At 39.7% G+C, this 20125-nt stretch overlaps 3 protein-coding genes across 3 annotated transcripts; 1 reads left to right on the forward strand and 2 right to left on the reverse strand.

The window, feature by feature from the left end:
• Nucleotides 1-2030: 2030 nt before the first annotated feature.
• On the reverse strand, nt 2031-7332 carry nkain1 (sodium/potassium transporting ATPase interacting 1). The gene is made up of 8 exons (XM_054606262.1): nt 7189-7332; nt 6655-7013; nt 5633-5770; nt 5435-5515; nt 4844-5041; nt 4579-4639; nt 2854-2935; nt 2031-2550 (listed from the first exon to the last, which is right to left on the reverse strand). The coding sequence occupies exons 2-8, from the start codon at nt 6706-6708 to the stop codon at nt 2541-2543; spliced, it is 624 nt and encodes a 207-aa protein (XP_054462237.1). The 5' UTR covers nt 6709-7013; nt 7189-7332; the 3' UTR covers nt 2031-2540.
• Nucleotides 7333-9304: 1972 nt separating this feature from the next.
• snrnp40 (small nuclear ribonucleoprotein 40 (U5)) lies at nt 9305-16883 on the reverse strand. The gene is made up of 11 exons (XM_054605858.1): nt 16729-16883; nt 15410-15521; nt 14213-14342; nt 14011-14104; nt 13123-13288; nt 12765-12887; nt 11371-11491; nt 11197-11279; nt 10656-10717; nt 9790-9893; nt 9305-9603 (listed from the first exon to the last, which is right to left on the reverse strand). The coding sequence occupies exons 1-11, from the start codon at nt 16815-16817 to the stop codon at nt 9554-9556; spliced, it is 1134 nt and encodes a 377-aa protein (XP_054461833.1). The 5' UTR covers nt 16818-16883; the 3' UTR covers nt 9305-9553.
• Nucleotides 16884-18127: 1244 nt separating this feature from the next.
• zcchc17 (zinc finger, CCHC domain containing 17) lies at nt 18128-20043 on the forward strand. Its single transcript, XM_054606545.1, has 6 exons — nt 18128-18208; nt 18293-18384; nt 18479-18579; nt 18702-18850; nt 19150-19225; nt 19994-20043. The coding sequence occupies exons 1-6, from the start codon at nt 18128-18130 to the stop codon at nt 20041-20043; spliced, it is 549 nt and encodes a 182-aa protein (XP_054462520.1).
• Nucleotides 20044-20125: the final 82 nt, after the last annotated feature.

Genomic DNA, 20125 nt, shown 5'->3' on the forward strand with positions numbered 1-20125 from the left:
CCTCCACAAGGTTTTTTGTTTGCTGTATTGGTAATGTTTGCATTTGATGGCAGAAAAATAAGCTAGAAACTAGTTATAGCAAATTAAACAAAGAGTATTGCTGAGTCAACCCTTTGTAAAATATTAATACACTAAACTTTTACATCAAGAAAATGCATCTTCTTTTTTAGAATCATAAAGAATAAGCCACCGATGAGTGACTTTATGAAAAGCACAGTGCTACTTTGCTCATATTGGAAGACCATTCTATGAAATTATCTTGACAATCAGAACATTATCGTAGTACCAATAAATGAAAGGGTCACAGTGAGCTCACTCCTTAGCACTGTACACAATAAATGAGTCCATTCATGAGTATCATTGTGTTCTTTTTGTAATGTTGGGCTCTCTTTCTATAAAAATGCATCATATTAAAACAAATTCTTCATTGTACAATATCACCAGAGGGCATGTTTTTTTTTTTACACATAATCTTCTAAACTAATCTGCCAAAAATGATATTCTGTGCCCCATAATCCAGATATTAATATAATCAAAATTAGGAATGAAAGCACTCATTTTATTAAAGCTTTAGTAAAGCTCAGTGAGACAAATGTGTCTACAGATGAAAACAGAAGTAATATTTAACGTAGAAAGTGTATTTTTTATTATTTCAAACTTCTCCTTACATTCAGTAAGGTCTTCACGTCATACCTGTCTCCCTTTTCCCTCTTCTTATCTCCAATTACATCTACAAAAACGACTGATCGTGACATTGTGTTCCTCTCAGGTCTCCTTTATCGGAGTGAGCTGCAGAGAACACAATGCAGTGAATGTAGTTTTTCAGAAAGATGATAGGGAGAATTAGCTACTGTTCTGTTAGAGGAGAGATGAAGAGAAACAGGTATGAAGTAAACCTTTGATGTGTACCCATCTTCCCCAAGCCCTACCACCCCCTAATGCATCCCCCCTTTTCTAAATGGAACCAACAAAACAATCATTGGCTGGTTATTTACATGCACAGTATCCCCACCGCTCCCCCCCCCCCAAGACACACTAATGCCTGATCCCAAAGCCATCTGCATCCATAGTCAACGGCATTACAAGAACAGTAGGCTGAATTTATGTTCCTGAAAACAAAATATCCTGCACACCACATTTGACTTGATTTTTGCAGAAATGTAGAACTTTAAAGGAAGTCTGGTGATATTTTTACATTTTCGTTATTTTCAACTAATCACATGAAAACCCAATTTTAACAATTGAATAATCCTACTACAAATGATTGTTTTTGTAGCCACATCTCATTCCTCATTGTTGTCCAAAACTAAAAAACCACATCCATGAGCCACACTGTTGCTCTGGTTGACGTGTTTCTTCATTCTGATGAAGCTCGGCTTTGTAGTATATTTTGAGATGATCCCACATCTAACGTCCTGCTGCTGTAAGTACTCACTAGTGGAGCACATGCGTGGCTGAAAATAGTCCCAGACAAATGCACTTTTTACTGCTATTTGAGTGACATTTTGTTTAAATTTAACAGTGCCCAATAGTTTCGCCTTTTTTAAAAATGAAAATGTATTTCTGTGACTCTTTTTTATTGACTTTTTCACTTCGAGGAACTAATTTGTTTGGGCTTGAGAGACACAAGCTGATAAAGTTGGAAAACTTTGAGAGACGCATGAATGCATTGTTGATTTTAGTGATCAATAAAATGTATGAAATATGGCCGGCCTGATCCTCTACGCAGTTCATCCTTTCTGTCCAACCAGCTCTGTTTTACTGTCTCACCAGGCCGGGTTGTTAATGTAAATAGCTTGAAATCAAACAGTGGTTTTAACGGCATGGAAGGACGGACAGATGGCTCTGGGAATGGGTATCGTAAGACTGCTCTAGTTCGACATCACCACATTCTAAAACGACAAACAGGTACGAGCCGTGCCTCCTTTTATTAAGTGACCCCCCTCCCCCCCCCCCCACACACACACACACACACACACACACACACACACTGTTACACTAGCACCCAAAAAGAAATATTCACAGGGACACCGAGTGGTAAGAGTCCAGGGTGCCACCACAAAGCACCAGCCAGTCTTGTGGTGTAACACAATCACACACACACACACACACACACACACACACACACACACACACACACACACACACACACACACACACACACACACACACATACACACATATACACACACACACTTGTGGGAGTGTTGAGAGCTGGCAGTTTAGTGAAGTGTGTCTTCTGTGAATTGACAGAGGTGTCCCCAGCTCTTGTTCTCTGCACCTCTCCTCCCACGTCATCTTATCACTCCACCTGGCATGCTGGTTCTTCCCTGAGCTCTGTACATTCTATTCAGGGATACGTTTCTCTCTCTCAGACACAAGCACACATGCACACACGCAGACGTCTCTCCCTCCGGCTGGGGTAAGTCCATTCCTCCGGTTAACTGTGACACACAGAGTTGAGTGTTATCGAGGCAACCGCCGCTTTCCATCCACTGTGACACCGTCAGGGTTTGTCCTGAAGGGGGCACTGCCAGCAGTTAACCAGCCCTGTGATGCAGAGAGGATGAGATCAGGGGAATTCACACCGACAGACATCAATGTTACGGTGTACTTTGTGGGTGAAAGGGGCACTCCACTGATTTTACACATCAAGTCTGATTTACTCGTCATGAGGAAAACATTATGTATTTTGTGGTTCTAGAAGGATAACCATGATAATGTCATTTTTGAGAATTTGCATTACAAACAGGAGATGTGGCATACTCTTTGAAAAAAAAAGTTCAACAATAAGATCAAAAAGAAAGAAAACGAAATAAAGAGAAAATGGAGAATGTTCTATGAATTACTCACGTGTAAAGAGGCTGCAATTGCAGATGGGAGGACTTCTGAGGAGGCTGGTAGCCGTACGAGTCAAAGCCACCGATGAAATCAACTTCAAAAAGAGAAAGAAAGAAAATGGATGACATCATTACATTTTCCCTAAAATCTGTACTATTTTTAAACTAAGTCTTGTATTTCAAGATCAGATTCTATTGTGACATGAGAGGTATCAGAATGCCTTCAGTATACCTTTATTACACTGTAAAGAATCTGCAACGGTGCACCGATACATCATCTCTCTCACTGCTGCTATGTCACTGATACATTATTCTAAACTCTCTCAATCGATTCAGAGGAACAAACTTATGTGGTGCCGGGTGAAAAAAAAAAAAAAGTCCCTGATTGTTTGCGTCAGTGGAGATGTAGACCACAAGTTAGGAGATCTGTTTTCTCCAGATGCAAGACCTGCACTTTTAATAGAATGACTCCTGTGATGCTGTATTGTTGCATTTCTTTCTCGCTTTCTTTGAAATATTGGCCATTATTAGTTTATTACACATGTATTGGTATAAGTTTGAATTAGTGGCCAATACAAAGCAAGACACGGCTGAAAATAAATGCGTAAGATGTGTTTGATTTAATTTAACAAGTGTTAACTGTTAAATATACAGTATATATGTTGGCCACAATCCTTTATAAATACAATTTAAGGAGTGCTATATAATAATATTGGCATCGGCCACATAATCCAAAAACATGCAAGATGTATTAAAAAAAATATATATAGATAAATCGGGAAAACTACATATGAAAATTGGTAATTTATACCCTAAAAGTTAAAATGACAACCTGCAATAATATGGTCTAAGTTGATGTTGTTAGAAAAAATGTGACAAAACCGACAGTTGACATTTAATTTTGAACGATCAGTTCATGCAAAGTATTAAAGTGAACTCAGAAGTATGACATCACGTGATATCTATGTAGAATTTGAACAAGAGATATTACCAAAGTATTATTCAAACCCTCCATCTATGTTTAAATTAATTTTGTTATTACGATCAGATAATCCAAAGGTTATTTTCAAAATTGGTGCCATTTTTTACAGAATGTATCACTTGTACTTAAACTGCCGTTGTTTTGTTATAATTGTATGTTTTGTTTGTGATACTGTGTGCTCATGGTCATGAGACACAAAGATAAAATAAAAAATAAATTAAACATTATTAATGCATCAAAAAAACTATATTCAAATTTTCCCTAAATTGTTATATATGCATAGAACTATGACATAACAATCTGTTCAGACATCACAGACACAGCATGACACTTCCTGTTATAGGAAGTCAAGCTTATGATGTCATATTCTAACTACCAGACTTAATTACCCCTGTTGAGTGAGAGTGAAACACATGAGCAGAGGAACCATTCAGACACACAGATGGCACACCCAAGCCCACAGACAAGCACCAGCCAGCAGACAGACGGACACTCTTGACAGTGGGAATCTTCTGGCAAACATCTCTAATACTGCCCTCAGATAGATCGCTCAGATCACCCAGAGGGAAACCTCTCTGGTGATATAGCTCGTCATGACTCAGGCAGGAGAAAACAATAAGCTAACAGCGCTCGTATCCAAAGACGTGGATCGCTAACACAAAAGCCCTCTCAACAGTATGACAGGTGAACCTGATCGGCTGAACAAGGCGCTGGAAAAAGATGAACAAGCTTTTAAGAGAAGACAAAAGGACTCACAGCTGTCCTCGTCATCCTGGAAGACTTTGCTCACGTAGCAGGCGTATACGAATCCAAAAAGCTGTTAAGAGAGGAGACGGTCAGAAATTAGGTGACTGTTGCTGAACAGGCTGAGTCACTGCTGACTTAAGAGTGTCCGTAGGTTGAGGGTCAGCAAACTAAAGTGCAAAATAATACTTCAAAAAAATGTTTAGAACATTTTAGTTTTGTGTGTGTGGATGTAAAAAAACGATCTATATATGTGTGTGTGTGTGTAGATACTTACAGCCAATAGGACCTGAATGGCTGAACTTAAAACCTCTATGTACTGGTAGTCGAGGAGACACCCAGAGACAGTGATGACATGGTGGTCGTCAGGGGCCATGCGAGAGTCGAGCACTGGCGTTACCAGGCAACCGGGACCATGCTCCATCCACCACGAACGATGAAGGGACGTGTTGAACGTCATGAGAAAGTCCCTATCCTGAAAACACACAAGTTGATTTAGATTAAATGTCAAAATGTCAGAGTAAAGTGAAACATTTCACAATATACCAGAGCCTAATCTACATTTATATAAAACTGAGAAAAGGTGCAAATCCTCTGATATAAGAAGCTGGAACCAAAGATTTTTTTACATTTTAATATGATACATGATTTAAATCAGAGGCTCCTGATGTGGAGGTCAGGGCCGTGTTAAAGGGTTAAAGGGTCACAATGCAAGAAGAAAGCAAAAAAAACATATTTCTGCTTCACAAAATGAAGGTTCATGCTTTAAAATTTTAGATTTTTTTTATAAATAACTGGATATTTTTTAAAAAAAGTATTCAAATTAAACAATTGGAGAAGTAATAATTACTCTTAGGGCAGAACTCACCTGAGACAGGTTTCCAACTTCCAGGTAGAAACAGATAATGAACGAGTTCCAACCCACCCAAAGGACCAGCCATACTGCATACTGCCAAACAGAGAAACGGATCAGTTCCTATGAGAGTAACTGCACACTCATGCTGTATCAATTTAAAGTAAACAGGAGCTGTGCATCATCACCAGAAGGTTAAGGGATATTACTCACAAAGATAAGGTATCTGAAGCGAAACTGCACGGTGCCAAACATGCCCAGGATGACGGCCATGATGTGCAGGAAGTTGGCCAGGATGGGAGCCCATTGGTAGCCCAGGAAATCAAACACTTGCCGCTGAAGGGCTGCCACCTTGGGGACAGGGGGTTGGGTCATACAAACACACACATTAGAAGAAAAAAAACACACACAACCGAGGATTAAAACGACACGCATGGACATACAACACACGCAGACAAGTGATTATGGTTTCATTCATTCACACACACACAAATAAATCTACGCACAGACAGTGACAGGGACACATGCATAGGTCTGCCGCAGTTGTTTCCATGGTAACTGCCTGGAGCCACAGCCAGTCCAGTGACTGTAAAAGAGGAGCACCCCCTAAATGCTCCCCCAAACTAATGAGAATCTATGGGCCGAATCCCCCTGCCACACAACAGCTCATCAGCCCCGAAAAACAATAGCCGGGATAACTGGCCCTCACACTGCTGTGGTCCACGCCTGCATCGTTCTCACTCCAGGAATAGCTGATACTGTCTCATATTACACACTTATTACATTTTAGAGGGATAGTCTGGAGCTATTTGTAGGAGCAAGGAGCAGTTAACTTTAACTACAGAATGGAGACCAGATGGTGAACAGGGCCTCCTCGTCCCTGTTGTGCTTAACATTCACATGGTTTTACCAGAATGGGCCTATCACCCCTCTCTCCACAGACAGGCCACCCTGACACCAAAGCACACCCACACACACACACACACACACACACACACACACACACACACACACACACACACACACACACACACACCTGTAGTGTAGCATGCCACCCCAGCAGCTGCAGCTCAAAGCTTTTTTTTTTTAGTGTGACACAAATTGATTACAATGTGCTTGTGTGTCTGAAGCACGCTGCTCTAATTATATCATTATGGTGAGTGAGAAGAGCCAGCTTTGTCCGTGCACACACATCACACATACTACACACACTACACAAACAAACACACACTCACCAACTGCAGTGAACATATCACCAGCAGCGTGCATCTCCCGTCGCACTTCCCCATCTTGGAGGGCTCAGGACGCGGCTTGGAGCCACGGAGGCTCCGGGGGAATGACGGGTCCCCGGTCAGATCCAGACTGCCTATCCGTGTCAGCTCACACCATTCCCGGCTGAATAGACCTGCCCACGGCAGCCGCCTCCTCCTGTAACGCCGGTCTGACCCTTCGACTCACGAGTGACCCATCTTGGCTGCTGGTTTTCTCGGTAAATATGAGGAAGAGGAGGAGGAGGAGGAGGAGGAGGGCGTCCACTTCACACCGGCCTGCTGCGGTCCGACCACCACCGACAACCGAATCACCTCGGCCACACCTTCCGGAGAGGACACACACAAAGACACAAAGAGAGACGGAGGGCTGTCATAATCCGCCCCGGGCCGCAGACACAGATGAGCATCATATGACACCGGATCACACGGTGTTACTACGGCTAACGTCCGGGCTACATGCAGCCTGCTCCGGACACAAAGCAGCCCGTTGTGACTCACGGTTAAAGCGACACAAGAGTCCCAGTGTTGGTCTTCTTTAACGGGGAGAGAAGTGGAGTAACCGGGCAGATCTGCTCACCAGCACCGGGCTCCGTGGCTCCGTCTCGCAGCGTCTTTTGTCAACAATCGGTGCCGGGGCGGACGCAGGAGGAGCCGGGGGGAGAGAGGGAGGAGAGGGTGGAGGAGAGGGTGGAGGAGGAGGAGGAGAGAGGGGGTGGAGGCTCTCAGGCACCGCGACCCCCTTGAGGAGGAGCTGCATGGGTTCTGCAGGAGCACAAAAGAAACGAGGGAACAAAGTCAGCCTCACATAAGTATCTGCGAAGAAAAGGAGAAGAGGCCGGAAAACAATCAACACATGTTATTTATAGTTTATAGTTGTCATTCATTTATGTAATAAAAAAACATATTTTTTCATTATAGACCTTATTCTGCACTGTAACTGTAATTCTAGTCTATTATGTTTTGTACCTGTATCTAATTTTATTCCATTTGTACTTTTAATCTTTTTTTTTTTTCAATTGTGTTGTTAAATGTACATTTGTCCATCGTATCAGTTCGCTGCACTTATTGAATTCGTATTTGTTTACTGCACTTATCCTATTCGTAGTAGTTTGTAGCACTTATTATATTCGTATTAGTTTGTTGCAATTATTGTTTTCGTAGTATTTTGCCTCTGCACTATACTTTTGCTCTGGTTTATGCTTTAAGATGCTTGTTTAAGAAAGGAGATGCACTTATGACTTCTGGTGACTAGTAGTTCTCTTGAATACCTATGTTGAATACACTTCCTGTAAGTCGCTTTGGATAAAAGCGTCTGCTAAATGACTGTAATGTAATAATGTAATGTATGTAAAGCATTTTGAATTGCCTGTTACAAAGGCAAGCAATCTTGCCTTACCTACAGAGGAAAATATTTCATTCAAATGGATTAGGTGACCTATAAACAAAGCCCTACTTAGCCAAGTAAACCCATGTTCATTGAACAATTAGACCGGAGAGAAAAACATGAATGGATGCAGTCACATGCAAGTAACTCTATATAGTGCTAATTAAACTGACCCAATTAATGCTAGATACACTAATAAAGAGCTTGATGAAAGCTCAACTCCTCTGAGGGCAATACCAAGATGGAGACACACTATAAAATCCTTTTATTCATTTTTAAAGTATTGGTGTAAAGAAGTTCTTACTGTAAAATTCACTTATCTAAAAAGCATTGTTCTCATTAATAATGGCCTCATTCCTTTCCATGTTAAATGAACAGTTAACTTCATCTCTTTACTTTCCAACAAGACAACACAATTGAATAAGACGACAAAATCTTAAAAGTATGTAAACTACACCCTTTATTGATAAGTATAAAAAGGATACGACAAAGTTCAGAATAGCATAAAGGAATTGGAACTGCGAGTTTATGGTAAATTTGAATGAAGTGCATTAATTGACATAGGACAAACTAAAATGGGCACTTTTTTTTGCCTAATTTTCCTTCAGAGCCCTGCATCTCCAACCAGAGAGGAGGGTCCAGATTGGTTAAGACGAGTGTTGCTCTCCTTGTTATTTGTTGTCTAAAAATGTTGAACGGTTAGGCTGCTGCTGCTCACCAGCAATTTTACTGCGCACCGAGACTATTTTGCTTAATTGATTCCTGTTTGGCAAATTTGAAATCCCATACAGAATCAGAGGCAGTTGTAATGGACAAGTAAGTGTGAACAAGTAAAAGGAATTTGACTCCAGTGTTTTGCTGCCCTCAAGGTACATGAAGTTATAAATACATACAGCTAAAAACAGGGAAAACGAAGCGGAAAAGGGTTAACTTAAACATCTGAGACCTACGAATGACAGAATAAGACAGATCCGTAAAATAACACCTAGAACTTCCTGTCAACATTTTAAAAACAGTTACCTTCCAAATAAACAGTTTGTTGTTCTTTCTTACACATTGCCTCAGTGTTCATATCAAAGCTCAACTTCTGGTCATTGATAATGTGTTAACCTGTGATTAAAACATTATTTTACTAACTGTTTTTGCTGCTGGTTTTGTTGGATAAAACCAGCAACTATGAACATAGGAAACAGGGATAATGACAAATAAATCTCACAAACTCGTTTTACAGAATAATCAAGTTTATTATAAAAAACAAAAACAAATCAGAATTTAAAAAACAGGCTATGGTGGAGTTTGTTGAGACTGATAAACTTCAAACACACGTCCTGAGGTTGTTTTGTGACGAGCTGAAGCTGATGAAATTACAGAGACTCCTAACCCTGTCGAACACCACCCATCCACTTCTAAGGCAGGACACACACGCGCGCACACACACACACACACACACACACACACACTTACGCTCACATACAAACACTACTGAATTTCTCCCATGTAGAGCCTTTTGTCACTGCCACCGGACAGCACTATGCAGAGGGACAAAGAGAAAAAGATTATTGTTAGTCATGTTTTGTAACAAATGAAAATGATCTCCCCTCCAGATCCGTCTCTCTACTCAAGATAACAGCATCAAGTCTTCAAGTATCTATATTCCATTCCTCGAACATGTAGTACAGAGTGTAACTTGAGAGTAAAGCAGTATTTCGACTCACCGATAGGCTCCTCTGGGTGAAAGGCCACCTCGTTGACAGAGCCGGCGTGACCCGGCAGCTTGTAGAGGATTCTACGTGATGTGGTGTCCCAGATGTACACAAATCTATAAACACAGACAAGCAAACAGCTAGAATGACTCCTGATGCCAGAGAGCGCAAAGCAGAGACATGTGAGACTAAAGTATTACCGTATTATTTGTTACAATACATTTTGTGCTGTGTATTATAACAAGTAATGCTGTTGTTGGTGGATTAATATAAACTGAAAGGGGTCTATTGCAGAAAGAACATAACATCCATCTTGAAACTTAAGATAGACACTTATGTAGTAGTTGGACCTTTGAAATAATGTACTTATTATATCAAAAGTATTACAAGTCTGGACACGAACTATGTGGGTTTAATGCATGCTTAAGAAGCACGTCTTAAAACGTATATATGTAGTCAACAATTGGGTTATAATGAATATTTATACATGATCATATTATTGTACAGATACTTTTATTTTATGTTTGTTTATAGTTGTTCATATGTTGGCAAGTGTATGCATGTATATATTTAAGAGTAAGACATTTTTTAGACCAGAAACATTCTTTATATTCTTTCTATACACAGCTTTTAAATCTTTGTTTATACTTTATTATTTATTTTTATGTTTAAAACAGGAAGCCATAAAAGACAATACAATTTTGAATGTGGGACTTAAGTTAAGGACTTTATCTCTTCTCTCAAAAAAAGTTATAAAATGAAAATATTTTGTAAATCACAGTAACAAAATTAATTTCCCTGAACGAGACAAACCTTCAGTTTATGTGTGTGCATGAACACCTAACTGAGGTTGGTGTGTCTGTTTCGTTGTCTCTCACCTGTCAGCTGAGCCGGCAGATATCTTACTGCCGTCAGTGGACCAGGAGCACCTCAGCAGATTCTGAAAGACAGGAACAGATGTTAGCAACTGCATTTTCAACACAACACAACCCTTCTAAACGTGAGCTGCTGTCAGAGGAATAAGATGCACTTTTCTTTATGCGAATGGACAGCAGAGAGTTATGGGAGAGGCAGGATAGGAAGATCGGCGATATCATTCAACAGTGGTCGACAACTTTTGTAAACGCCATTAGGACTAGCGCTGTTAGTCACTTATGCATTAAGGTATAGACCATATCAGTTTAAAGGACAAAAGCTGCAGGAGCTGTTTATTGCAAGGGAAGAGGTGACATGTTTTGATGCTGTTATTGGAAAAGATAATTGTTTTAAACAACAGTGGCAAACTCTGCTAGGAGGTGAAAACTATATGCCCCTTCCAGTATTTTCCCCAAAAATATATAATCCCTCATCCTTGATGGTATCAACAGTGGAGAGACGCATCAGTGCTGTCATACTGGGTCAGAGAGTTATTTATGTTACCTTCTCAAAGTTGTGAACGTTGCCCTGGAAAATCTTCACACATCTCTCCTTGGGTGCAAATGGTCGGACATCCCAAATACGCACTACACAGAGACAAAGACAAAAGTCGAATAAAGGACTCAGCCAGGGAAGCTTCAGTGTTATGATCCGGAAATATACACACAAACATCCTACCTGTGTTGTCCATGGAGTTTGAGAGAAGGTATGATCCCTCAGAGCTCAGGCTGAGTCCAGTTACCGAGTCACCATGGCCGTGCATATTGTATATCAGCTTGTTTTGCCTCAGGTCCCACACCTACACAACCCAGAAAAAAAACAACTGCTGTTGACAGGGTTTATACAACAGGACATACAGTATATATGCTTATGTGTAGAGAACAAAGTGCAGAACCAGTTGTGATGGTTGCGGTAAATTTGCCCATTGAGTCCAGAGGAAAAAAAATTTATAATTCTACAACACATTAACTATAAAATTGATGAAACACAAAAGTAATTCTTGATCATCATTACAAAAGATGTAGCAGTTGACCATTTCATAGGATTAGCAGCACCTGAGGGAGGCGGTTTTGCAAAACACTAACAATGCTAATACTAAATACTGTATTTAAGCACCTTATTTTGCCACACAATGTTTTTCACTAACTACAGATATTAGTCCATGATTTTGTGATGGCCTAATCCAAACTGGATACGCTGTATCATCTGTTTATATCCACAGTCATTCTTGTAATCTGTATATTAATTAAAAAAAAATGTAATGATCTAATCTTTAACTTTTATAAAATAACCTTGATGGTCATAACTGTGGTACTTTGTGTGTGTGTGTGTGTGTGTGTGTGTGTGTGTGTGTGTGTGTGTGTGTGTGTGTGTGTGTCAATGGATTATAGTAAGTTTTATTTTTATTATTCAAGGAGGATGGGTTGTAGTTAGACAAAAACATTTGACATCTTTGGACAATAAAGCTTTGGATTTGATTTTTGGTATCCAGTTAGCAGTTATATCCAGAAGACTTTTTGACTAATCAGCTGGGTTTACTAGTTTGGTTCCAGATATATTCTCATACAAGCCACAGATATTTAAGAGTGCCCATGGATGAAAAGTAAAAGCTTTATAAATTATTTCACAAGGCAGGCGAAACTATCTTGTAAATCTGTTGATGTCTCTACAACCAAATGCATTTCCATGACTTCTTCACAGTGAATAGAAGGCTTTCCATGATCATAATTTTCCAGGAGAACTAGACGATAAAATATAAAATGTTCAAATACCACATAGAGCAGTCTCTGAAAAAAAACAATTCTGTCAAAGCTTTCCCAAGACCCTTTCAGATAAATGTTACAAATAAATTACTATTGTCAATGTTTTGTTAGAGAAAACCGTATTAGATTAGCATTATGTTGAATTTGGGCAATTCTGCTTTTCCTAATTTTGCCCACATCCTTACGTATTGATGTATTAACAGCCAATTTGAATCTCTCAAACTTGATCAGGGTATTTTTTGGATCATTTTGAGTGAAAGTTATTTTCCAGGACGTTCCAGGTTTTCTGTGGATGCTGGAGCCGAGTACCTTGATGTCGTTGTCGATGCCTCCTGACAGGATCTGATCACTGGTGTCATTGAAGGTCGCGGCTAGCACCTGGTAGGTGTTCTGGAAAGTGTGGATCGCCCCTTTCTTACGAATGTCCCACAACTACATCAGTGAGAAAGATAAACAGGAGTGTGATCAGAACAACAACTCAACTGGAGCATTTGAGATATATTTTTGACAAAGAAAATTATATATTTTTAATAGTAGTCTATAATAGAGACATGGGAGTAAGTTAAATCTCAAAAATATTTTAGGCCAATAAACTAGGACAATTTTTTTTGTTAAATATCTACAAGGACCCAATTTATTTTCACTAATTTGCAGCTGGAAATCTCACCTTGACCGTTCCGTCATCGCTGCCGGTGCAGACGAGCTGGGGCCCTCGGCGGGCCGGGTAGCAGGTATTAACGAAGGAGGTGTGACCCTTCAGACGCTTGATCCTCTCGCCTGTTTCACTGTCCCACACACCAATAGTCTTGTCTGTGCTCGCCGAAAACAGCAGGCTGAAATAAACAGCAGGAAAACACAGTCGGTCAACCCTTTCTACACACATTTATCAACCGACACGATTAATGAATACATGAATTGGGAAGCACAAGTTCGACACAAAATCTCAGCCAGCTAGTAAACTTTAACAAATGAAAAATGTGTTGCCCTACATCAATTACAGAAATTCAACGGTCACATTTGCTTGGTAGCTTAGTTTGGACCAATATAAGTGATAAATAGCTGATAACAATACAAATGTATTAAACTAAAGCTGCAAAAACCCAATATTTGCATCTACTGTAACCAAGTTTTATTCTGAAAACTGTATTTTTTGGATTGTGAGTTACTAATAATTGTTGCATGCAATAAAAAGAAAGATTATATCATAATGAAAGATAAATATATTTAACACGAAAGGTATACAGCTTAACACCTCCATATATACACAATGGTACTACACTATGGACTCACTGATTTGACAATCTCCTGCACCAAAACAACATAATAACAATTTAAAAGTTTTTATCCATACTTTACAGATACTGGATTAAAGATACATACATAAATTGTAATTAATATGAGATAAAGAAGAAACTACATCATATTGTATAGACTTATTTTTTCCTGTTATTTATTCGCCAACAATGTCTCAAAAGTATGCTATTAATTTAGTTAACAAAGCTTTGTGTATGAGGGTAAAACTATGACATTTTTCTTCATCGTGGATCGTTCATACCTGCCATCCGTGTTGTAGTGCAGCTCCATCACTGCTCCACTGTGGCCCTTCAGAGTGGCATAATTGTCACAATCCCCATAGACATTCCACATCACTGCAGCAAAGAAACAGTGCACAGGTTATTCACAGTAACTGGAAGTACGAATACATTTTACAAAGTTTGTGTGAACCGCATGGTTGTCGTTTATTTCTAATATCTTACATATGAGCCTGTCAAATCCTGAGGAGGCCAGCGTGGCTCCGTTGGGGTGAAACTTGCAGCAGTAGACTTCGCCCTCGTGGCCCGACATCAGCATGATGGGAGCCTGCAGGCTGGAGCTCCGTGGGGGACCCTGTGGGAGACGCATGGAAGGTCAAAAATGGTGGCTGTCTGACTCTGAGGTTAGGGATGGATGGTTTATTTTTCCATAGCTATATGATGAAGAACCATAACAATAAGTTATTCTTACAGCATTAGAGCCTAATGGCCCAATGTTAGTTTACAAATGAAATATGGGTTTCAGCATGTGTCAATCGATATTTTAGAATAAGGGGCAATACAGAAATGCCAGAAATGTCTGAGGCTATTCAGAAACAGTATCCTCCTTTAGCTCTTTAATATCAATATCAGCCACACAGATCCAGATAGGGCTGGACTTTGTTGAGTATCAATAGTTATTCATAATATCTAATTAGGTTACTTGTACAGTTGATGTTCATCCCAGTGGACTGCAAGATCATAAGAGGTCAAACAAGGCGAATTGGCATTTTAAAGAATTGTGGATATCTGACATGGAGCTTAGTGCGAATGTGTCACGTAGAAGCTGAAGCCACAGCCTCCAAATAAACATAACGTTTATTCGAAAACTCCCCAAAGTAAAGTAAGTTCAACAAAAATAAACATTATATCCTTCACAAATGTAGGATTATTTAGTATTATATTAGAGTGAATTAGTTTTAGCTAGGTGTAACATTAGCTTATAAAGTATAGTGTCACACAATCTATTTCCTCTAGTTGATCTTCTTCACAGTGGACTGCAAACATTTTAGAGAAATCCCTGAGGTAACATTGAGAAAAATGACTTGATAAATAATCTACAACAATCCCACCAGACAAATGTCATGATACACATTGATATCTAAATATTAAAGACTTCCCTAGTCCTCTCTGACCCTGGTTGAATGTTAATTAGACACATATAAGTATTCCCTGCGTTTTAAGTTAATGCACATTAGCTTTTAGCATCACAGTCCATATGTGCACCTTAAGACAATGTCTCCCCATGTGTATACAGGGCACTAAAGAGCATGTTGGATAAATGTGTGGTAGTTAATGGGGTCTGTGTGTTTTGCACGGCTCTAACAAGCTGCTATGAGGACTTATTTCGTCACCAGGTCACAGTAACGTTGCTCTACGTACCATCGCCACGAGTTGCTGGGACTGAGCCGCCGCCACCAGCTCCGTCCGGGGCCGCTTCACGACGGTAGGAACCACCGCCATGTCCGCCGCTCTCTTCTTAGGTTCAATCATCCTGGATCAGTCGACAAGAAAACAGCAAAAGCGTTGAATTTAATGCTGTAATGTATAAAAAATTATGAATGGACGTCTTTCCTGGACGGACGTCGAGCAAGGGAGTACAGACGTAGAACATAAAACTACTTCCGGTTGCTACGAGGCGTTTGATTGGTCGAGGCCTGCACCGGCTGCGATGATTGGTTGATATGGCTTGTTGTTAAACTAGGCTGCACCGGAAGTGAAACTAAACCAGCTCTGCTAACACGAAAGGTAACGTGATGTTTTGTTTTAATATTGATGTTGGATCGCGATACATTTATACTTTACACGTACGGGTCACATTTCATGTTGGCGTCTGTGTTTGTTGGGTTAACCGGGTTAGCTAGCTAAAAACGATGCTTTAATCTTACCTTAGCTAGTTTAGCTTAGCTAGCTTAGCCCGAGATGCTACTGTTCAAAGGAGGCTGCTCTGATGCAGCAGATGTAAAGTGAAGTCAGCCTACACAAGTTTTAACCTCACATTTTCACCCTCTGACGGATACTACTCAACGATATTGTTTCCCTGAGAGAACATAATAGCAAAAAGGCAATAATAATATATAATATATATATATGATAATAACGTTTCTCTGGAAGAGAGGCTTTTTTGTTAAAGTCTTTCTAATGCAACATTTCAAAGAGGGATTTCATTGTGTTAAACACTGAAACATTGAATATTCCTAAACGTAACTTTAACTATTATTTGTGTTGTTGAGATCCCTCTAAAATTGACGGGAGGCCTCTATGTCCACCCAGGTATTTTTATATATAAAAAAATTGTTGTTTACTTAAACAACAAAAACAAACAAAAGACAATTACTAGACAAATTATAAAATGCAACAAAAAATGTAGTTTAGTTAGCAATTAATTTATACTTAAGATTATACAGTTTGTTCAGAAGCAATGGACTAGTTTGACAGATGCACTAAATAGATATTGTAATAAAAGGTTAAAGTTAAAGACTTTTCTTATAAACCTATTTAAAGATTGTATCCTGTCAAAATGTAAACGGTTTAGAGATTTAAATTAGACGCTGATGTTATGTATGTTTTCTGGTAATCTCGTTCCCAAACACTTTTTGGATTCATCTATGTTATTGTCTTTAAAAAAATAAGGTTCTCTTCTCTTTTATGATACTACAAATTATTAAATATGTCAATCTTCCAGATCTACCCATTGATACCTGCGGTCTACTGCTGAGACTATGTCTGACAGTGATGGCCAAGCACATGAGCCGGCTGGACTGGATGGTCTTCCACCAATGCATAGCATTTCCAAGGGAGAGGTGGTGTCTGTGCAGACCTACGGAGCATTCGTCAGACTGCCAGGATACAAGAAGGAAGGTTGGAAAAAAAGTTAATTTATTTGTATAGAATGTTATTGCAAACATTTACAAATATCAGAGGGAAAAAATCACAAACGCAAATTGAGTGAAACGAATCACAATAATATAAAGAAATAGTTCCGTAAAAGAAGGCTGAAAACATCACAAAATACAGAAACGTAAGTAGATTAGAACTAGAAAATCACATCTACAATAACACAGACAATTATAATAAAGCATAAAACTAAGGAACATGCAGAAAGATGCAAAGTCAACACCTGCACATACTGCCAGTTAAAACCACTGCGTCAGAGATGGGATTTTGGCCAGAGCCAAAAGCAAATGCAGACTGAGTGCAAGTAATGCAGGAACCATAGTGCGTAGTGCCTGTATCGGTGCATGACAGTGCTGTCTTAGCGAGGTTTAGGAGAAGAGACTGCTACCCATCTCCTCTACATGATGCAACTAGTGTAGGGTTTCAAAATTACAACATAATTCATTCTCTCTTTGCAGGAAGAGGTTGGATGATTATCAGTTCTGTAAAGCAGCCATCATTCTGCAATCTGTGATCATGACACAGCTTACACACCTTTTTTTTTTTTTTTTTTTTTTAAATATGTTGACTTATTTTTTGTTCGCACATTCACCCAGGTTAAGTTTGTTAAAATCCTAATAAAGTTGTGCAGGAATTGTTTGTGGTAGGCCAGGGTTGTTAATAAGTGGAAACGATTGATGAAGTGGGATGTCATCTTTATGATCTATATTTACATCTGGGTTACTTTTTGGATAATGATTTGTTGTCCTCGACCTGCATATCAAACTGAATACTAGATGCTCATTTTCACCACTAGAGGGCAATCTTAGCAAAGCATCTGAATCAGCATCTGAGTCATTGTGTTCATATTCTGAGAAAATGAACTATGTTTTCTCTTTTTTTGTTGATACATGTTACAAAGAAAGAGTTTTAGATGGAATTATTTAATTTTATTTAAGTGAGAACTCGGAAGGGAGTTCAGAATGGATGTAATGTGAAAAAACAGCATGTATGTTTGTCTTAAAAATTTCTAACGGTCCAAATACAAAATGTTTAGGTCTTGATGATACTAAGGCATATATTTCACTATAAGCAAAACAGTTGTGTATATTTACATTTCTTTATCCTTTAAAAGCTATTTCTGCTCAGCATTTTATGTGTTTTCTTTAGATTGATATCTACACCTTTTCCCTTACACATACAGGCCTGGTGCATGTGAGTGAGATGTCAGCCTCACGCGTTGAGAATGCCTCAGAAGTTGTGGATATGGGGGAACAGGTGTGGATTAAAGTCATTGGAAGAGAGGTAACAACACACACAAACACACACACACAATGCTGTGTCTGTGAAGTGAGCAGGATGACTGCAGCTCTGTTTCCTGTCCCTCAGATGCGGGATGATAAGGTCAAGTTGTCCTTTTCAATGAAAGCTGTCAATCAGGGAACCGGGCAGGACTTGGACCCGAACAATGTCATGGGAGAGTAAGTGCTTATAGATTTATTTTGTTATATACTCTGTGTGTGTGTGTGTGTGTGTGTGTGTGTGTGTGTGTGTATTTTCTGTGTGTGATTGCAGGCAGGATGCAAGGCGACGTAAGCAATTTAGAGATCACACAGGCAACAGGATCACACTGGAAGCTGTTCTCAACACAACATGCTCCAAGTGCGGCTGCAAGGGTACGAAAACGACATGAACGAAACAGAAGTCATATCTCAAAAGAACAAAAAACACAGAGACTGTGTTTGTTTCCTACATTTCTACTGGGAAATAAGCTTGAAACCGCTTTGACTCTTTTCAGGTCACTTTACAAAGGACTGTTTCTCTGCTCCGGGCTTGCAGTACGCTCTGTTACCTGAGGAGGACGATGCAGAGCCACGGCAGCAACAACAGCAGACCTCATCAGTTGCACCACAGCAGGAGCCAGGCAAAAAGAAGAAGAAAAAGAAGGTAATGTCTTGCATGGCTATTACTTTTTTTTTTGTCTCTTTTTGTGTCATTCGGCTGTGTCATCTTACGCAAAAAACACATGTCTGTGGTTGCTTACACTGTGAGATACAACGCAACTTCATGAGAACTGTGGAAGTGTCCAAGAGACCCAGTATGACTTTGTGCTGATATAATGAAAAATGATTTAGTGATTGGGTTTTGAGGCATAAAAACATCTCTCTGCTTCCTCAATATTTCTGCATTGTCAAGTTCTTTTTACTGCCACACAAAACAAATTTTTGCTTGTATGTTTCCTCCAGGAGAAGAAAATGAAGAAGAAGAGAGAGAGGAAGGAGTCACAGGACGGTGGTGGCGGCAGCAGCAGCAGTGACGAATGCAAATCCAAGAGGAGGCGCCATGAGAACACTCACGACAGAGAGGACAAAAAGAAGAAGAAACATAAGAAACACAGATCACACAAACACAGCTGAGACGGCCAAATAACTCAAACACACATCTTCAGTCACACACACTGCAGCTATCAGACAGACGCAAAAGGGGGAAGTGGGTAGCAACAGACAGAGTGGCAGACTTCCAGCTGTGAATCTTTCTATAATCTCGCCCAACGACGGCTCATTAGAGAAACCTTTATTCATTTTTAGTAAAGGAAGGTTTTCCTTACTGTCTCTTCATGCTATTAGAAGCATATTCTCTCTTCCTGTCAAGTTTAAAGAATCAAAATGTGTCTAGAGGAAAAGTGCTGCAAACACAAAAATCAGGTGACAAGCTCTACTTGTCCTAAAGTAACCTCTGGCTCCCCCTCAGAGGGAGGAGTTAACACATCATATGTAACTGTAATGGCAGCAAGGGGCTGCCCCTCTTTGATATTGTTTACAGCTATCAGGTTTCATCAAGCATTCATTAGGAAGACAATGAAGCTGAATTTCTGGGGGGGGTCTAACATGGAAATCCTTCTAATAATCCACTAGAGAAAGCTACACACACACACACATATAGGAAGTAGTATAGACAAACCGGACGTATAATACAGCACAAGTGAGCATGACAGGAAGTTCCAGCTGTGATGATATCCTGTGGTTGTCTGTGCTCTATAGTCCCGTTTGTGTGTACATCCACGTGTGCGTTTGTGTATCTTGCCTCCAGGGGACTGCTTGCATTACACACGACCCTCCTTCCTGCATGTCAACTGTTAACTTCATTAAAGGTGTTTTTTAATTGTGAAGATAAAAAAAAAAAATGCCTCTTGATGTCATTATTCTTGGACTTTGAACTCCT

This window comes from Anoplopoma fimbria, chromosome 10 (assembly GCF_027596085.1).
Source record: "Anoplopoma fimbria isolate UVic2021 breed Golden Eagle Sablefish chromosome 10, Afim_UVic_2022, whole genome shotgun sequence".
Lineage (NCBI taxonomy): Eukaryota > Metazoa > Chordata > Actinopteri > Perciformes > Anoplopomatidae > Anoplopoma > Anoplopoma fimbria.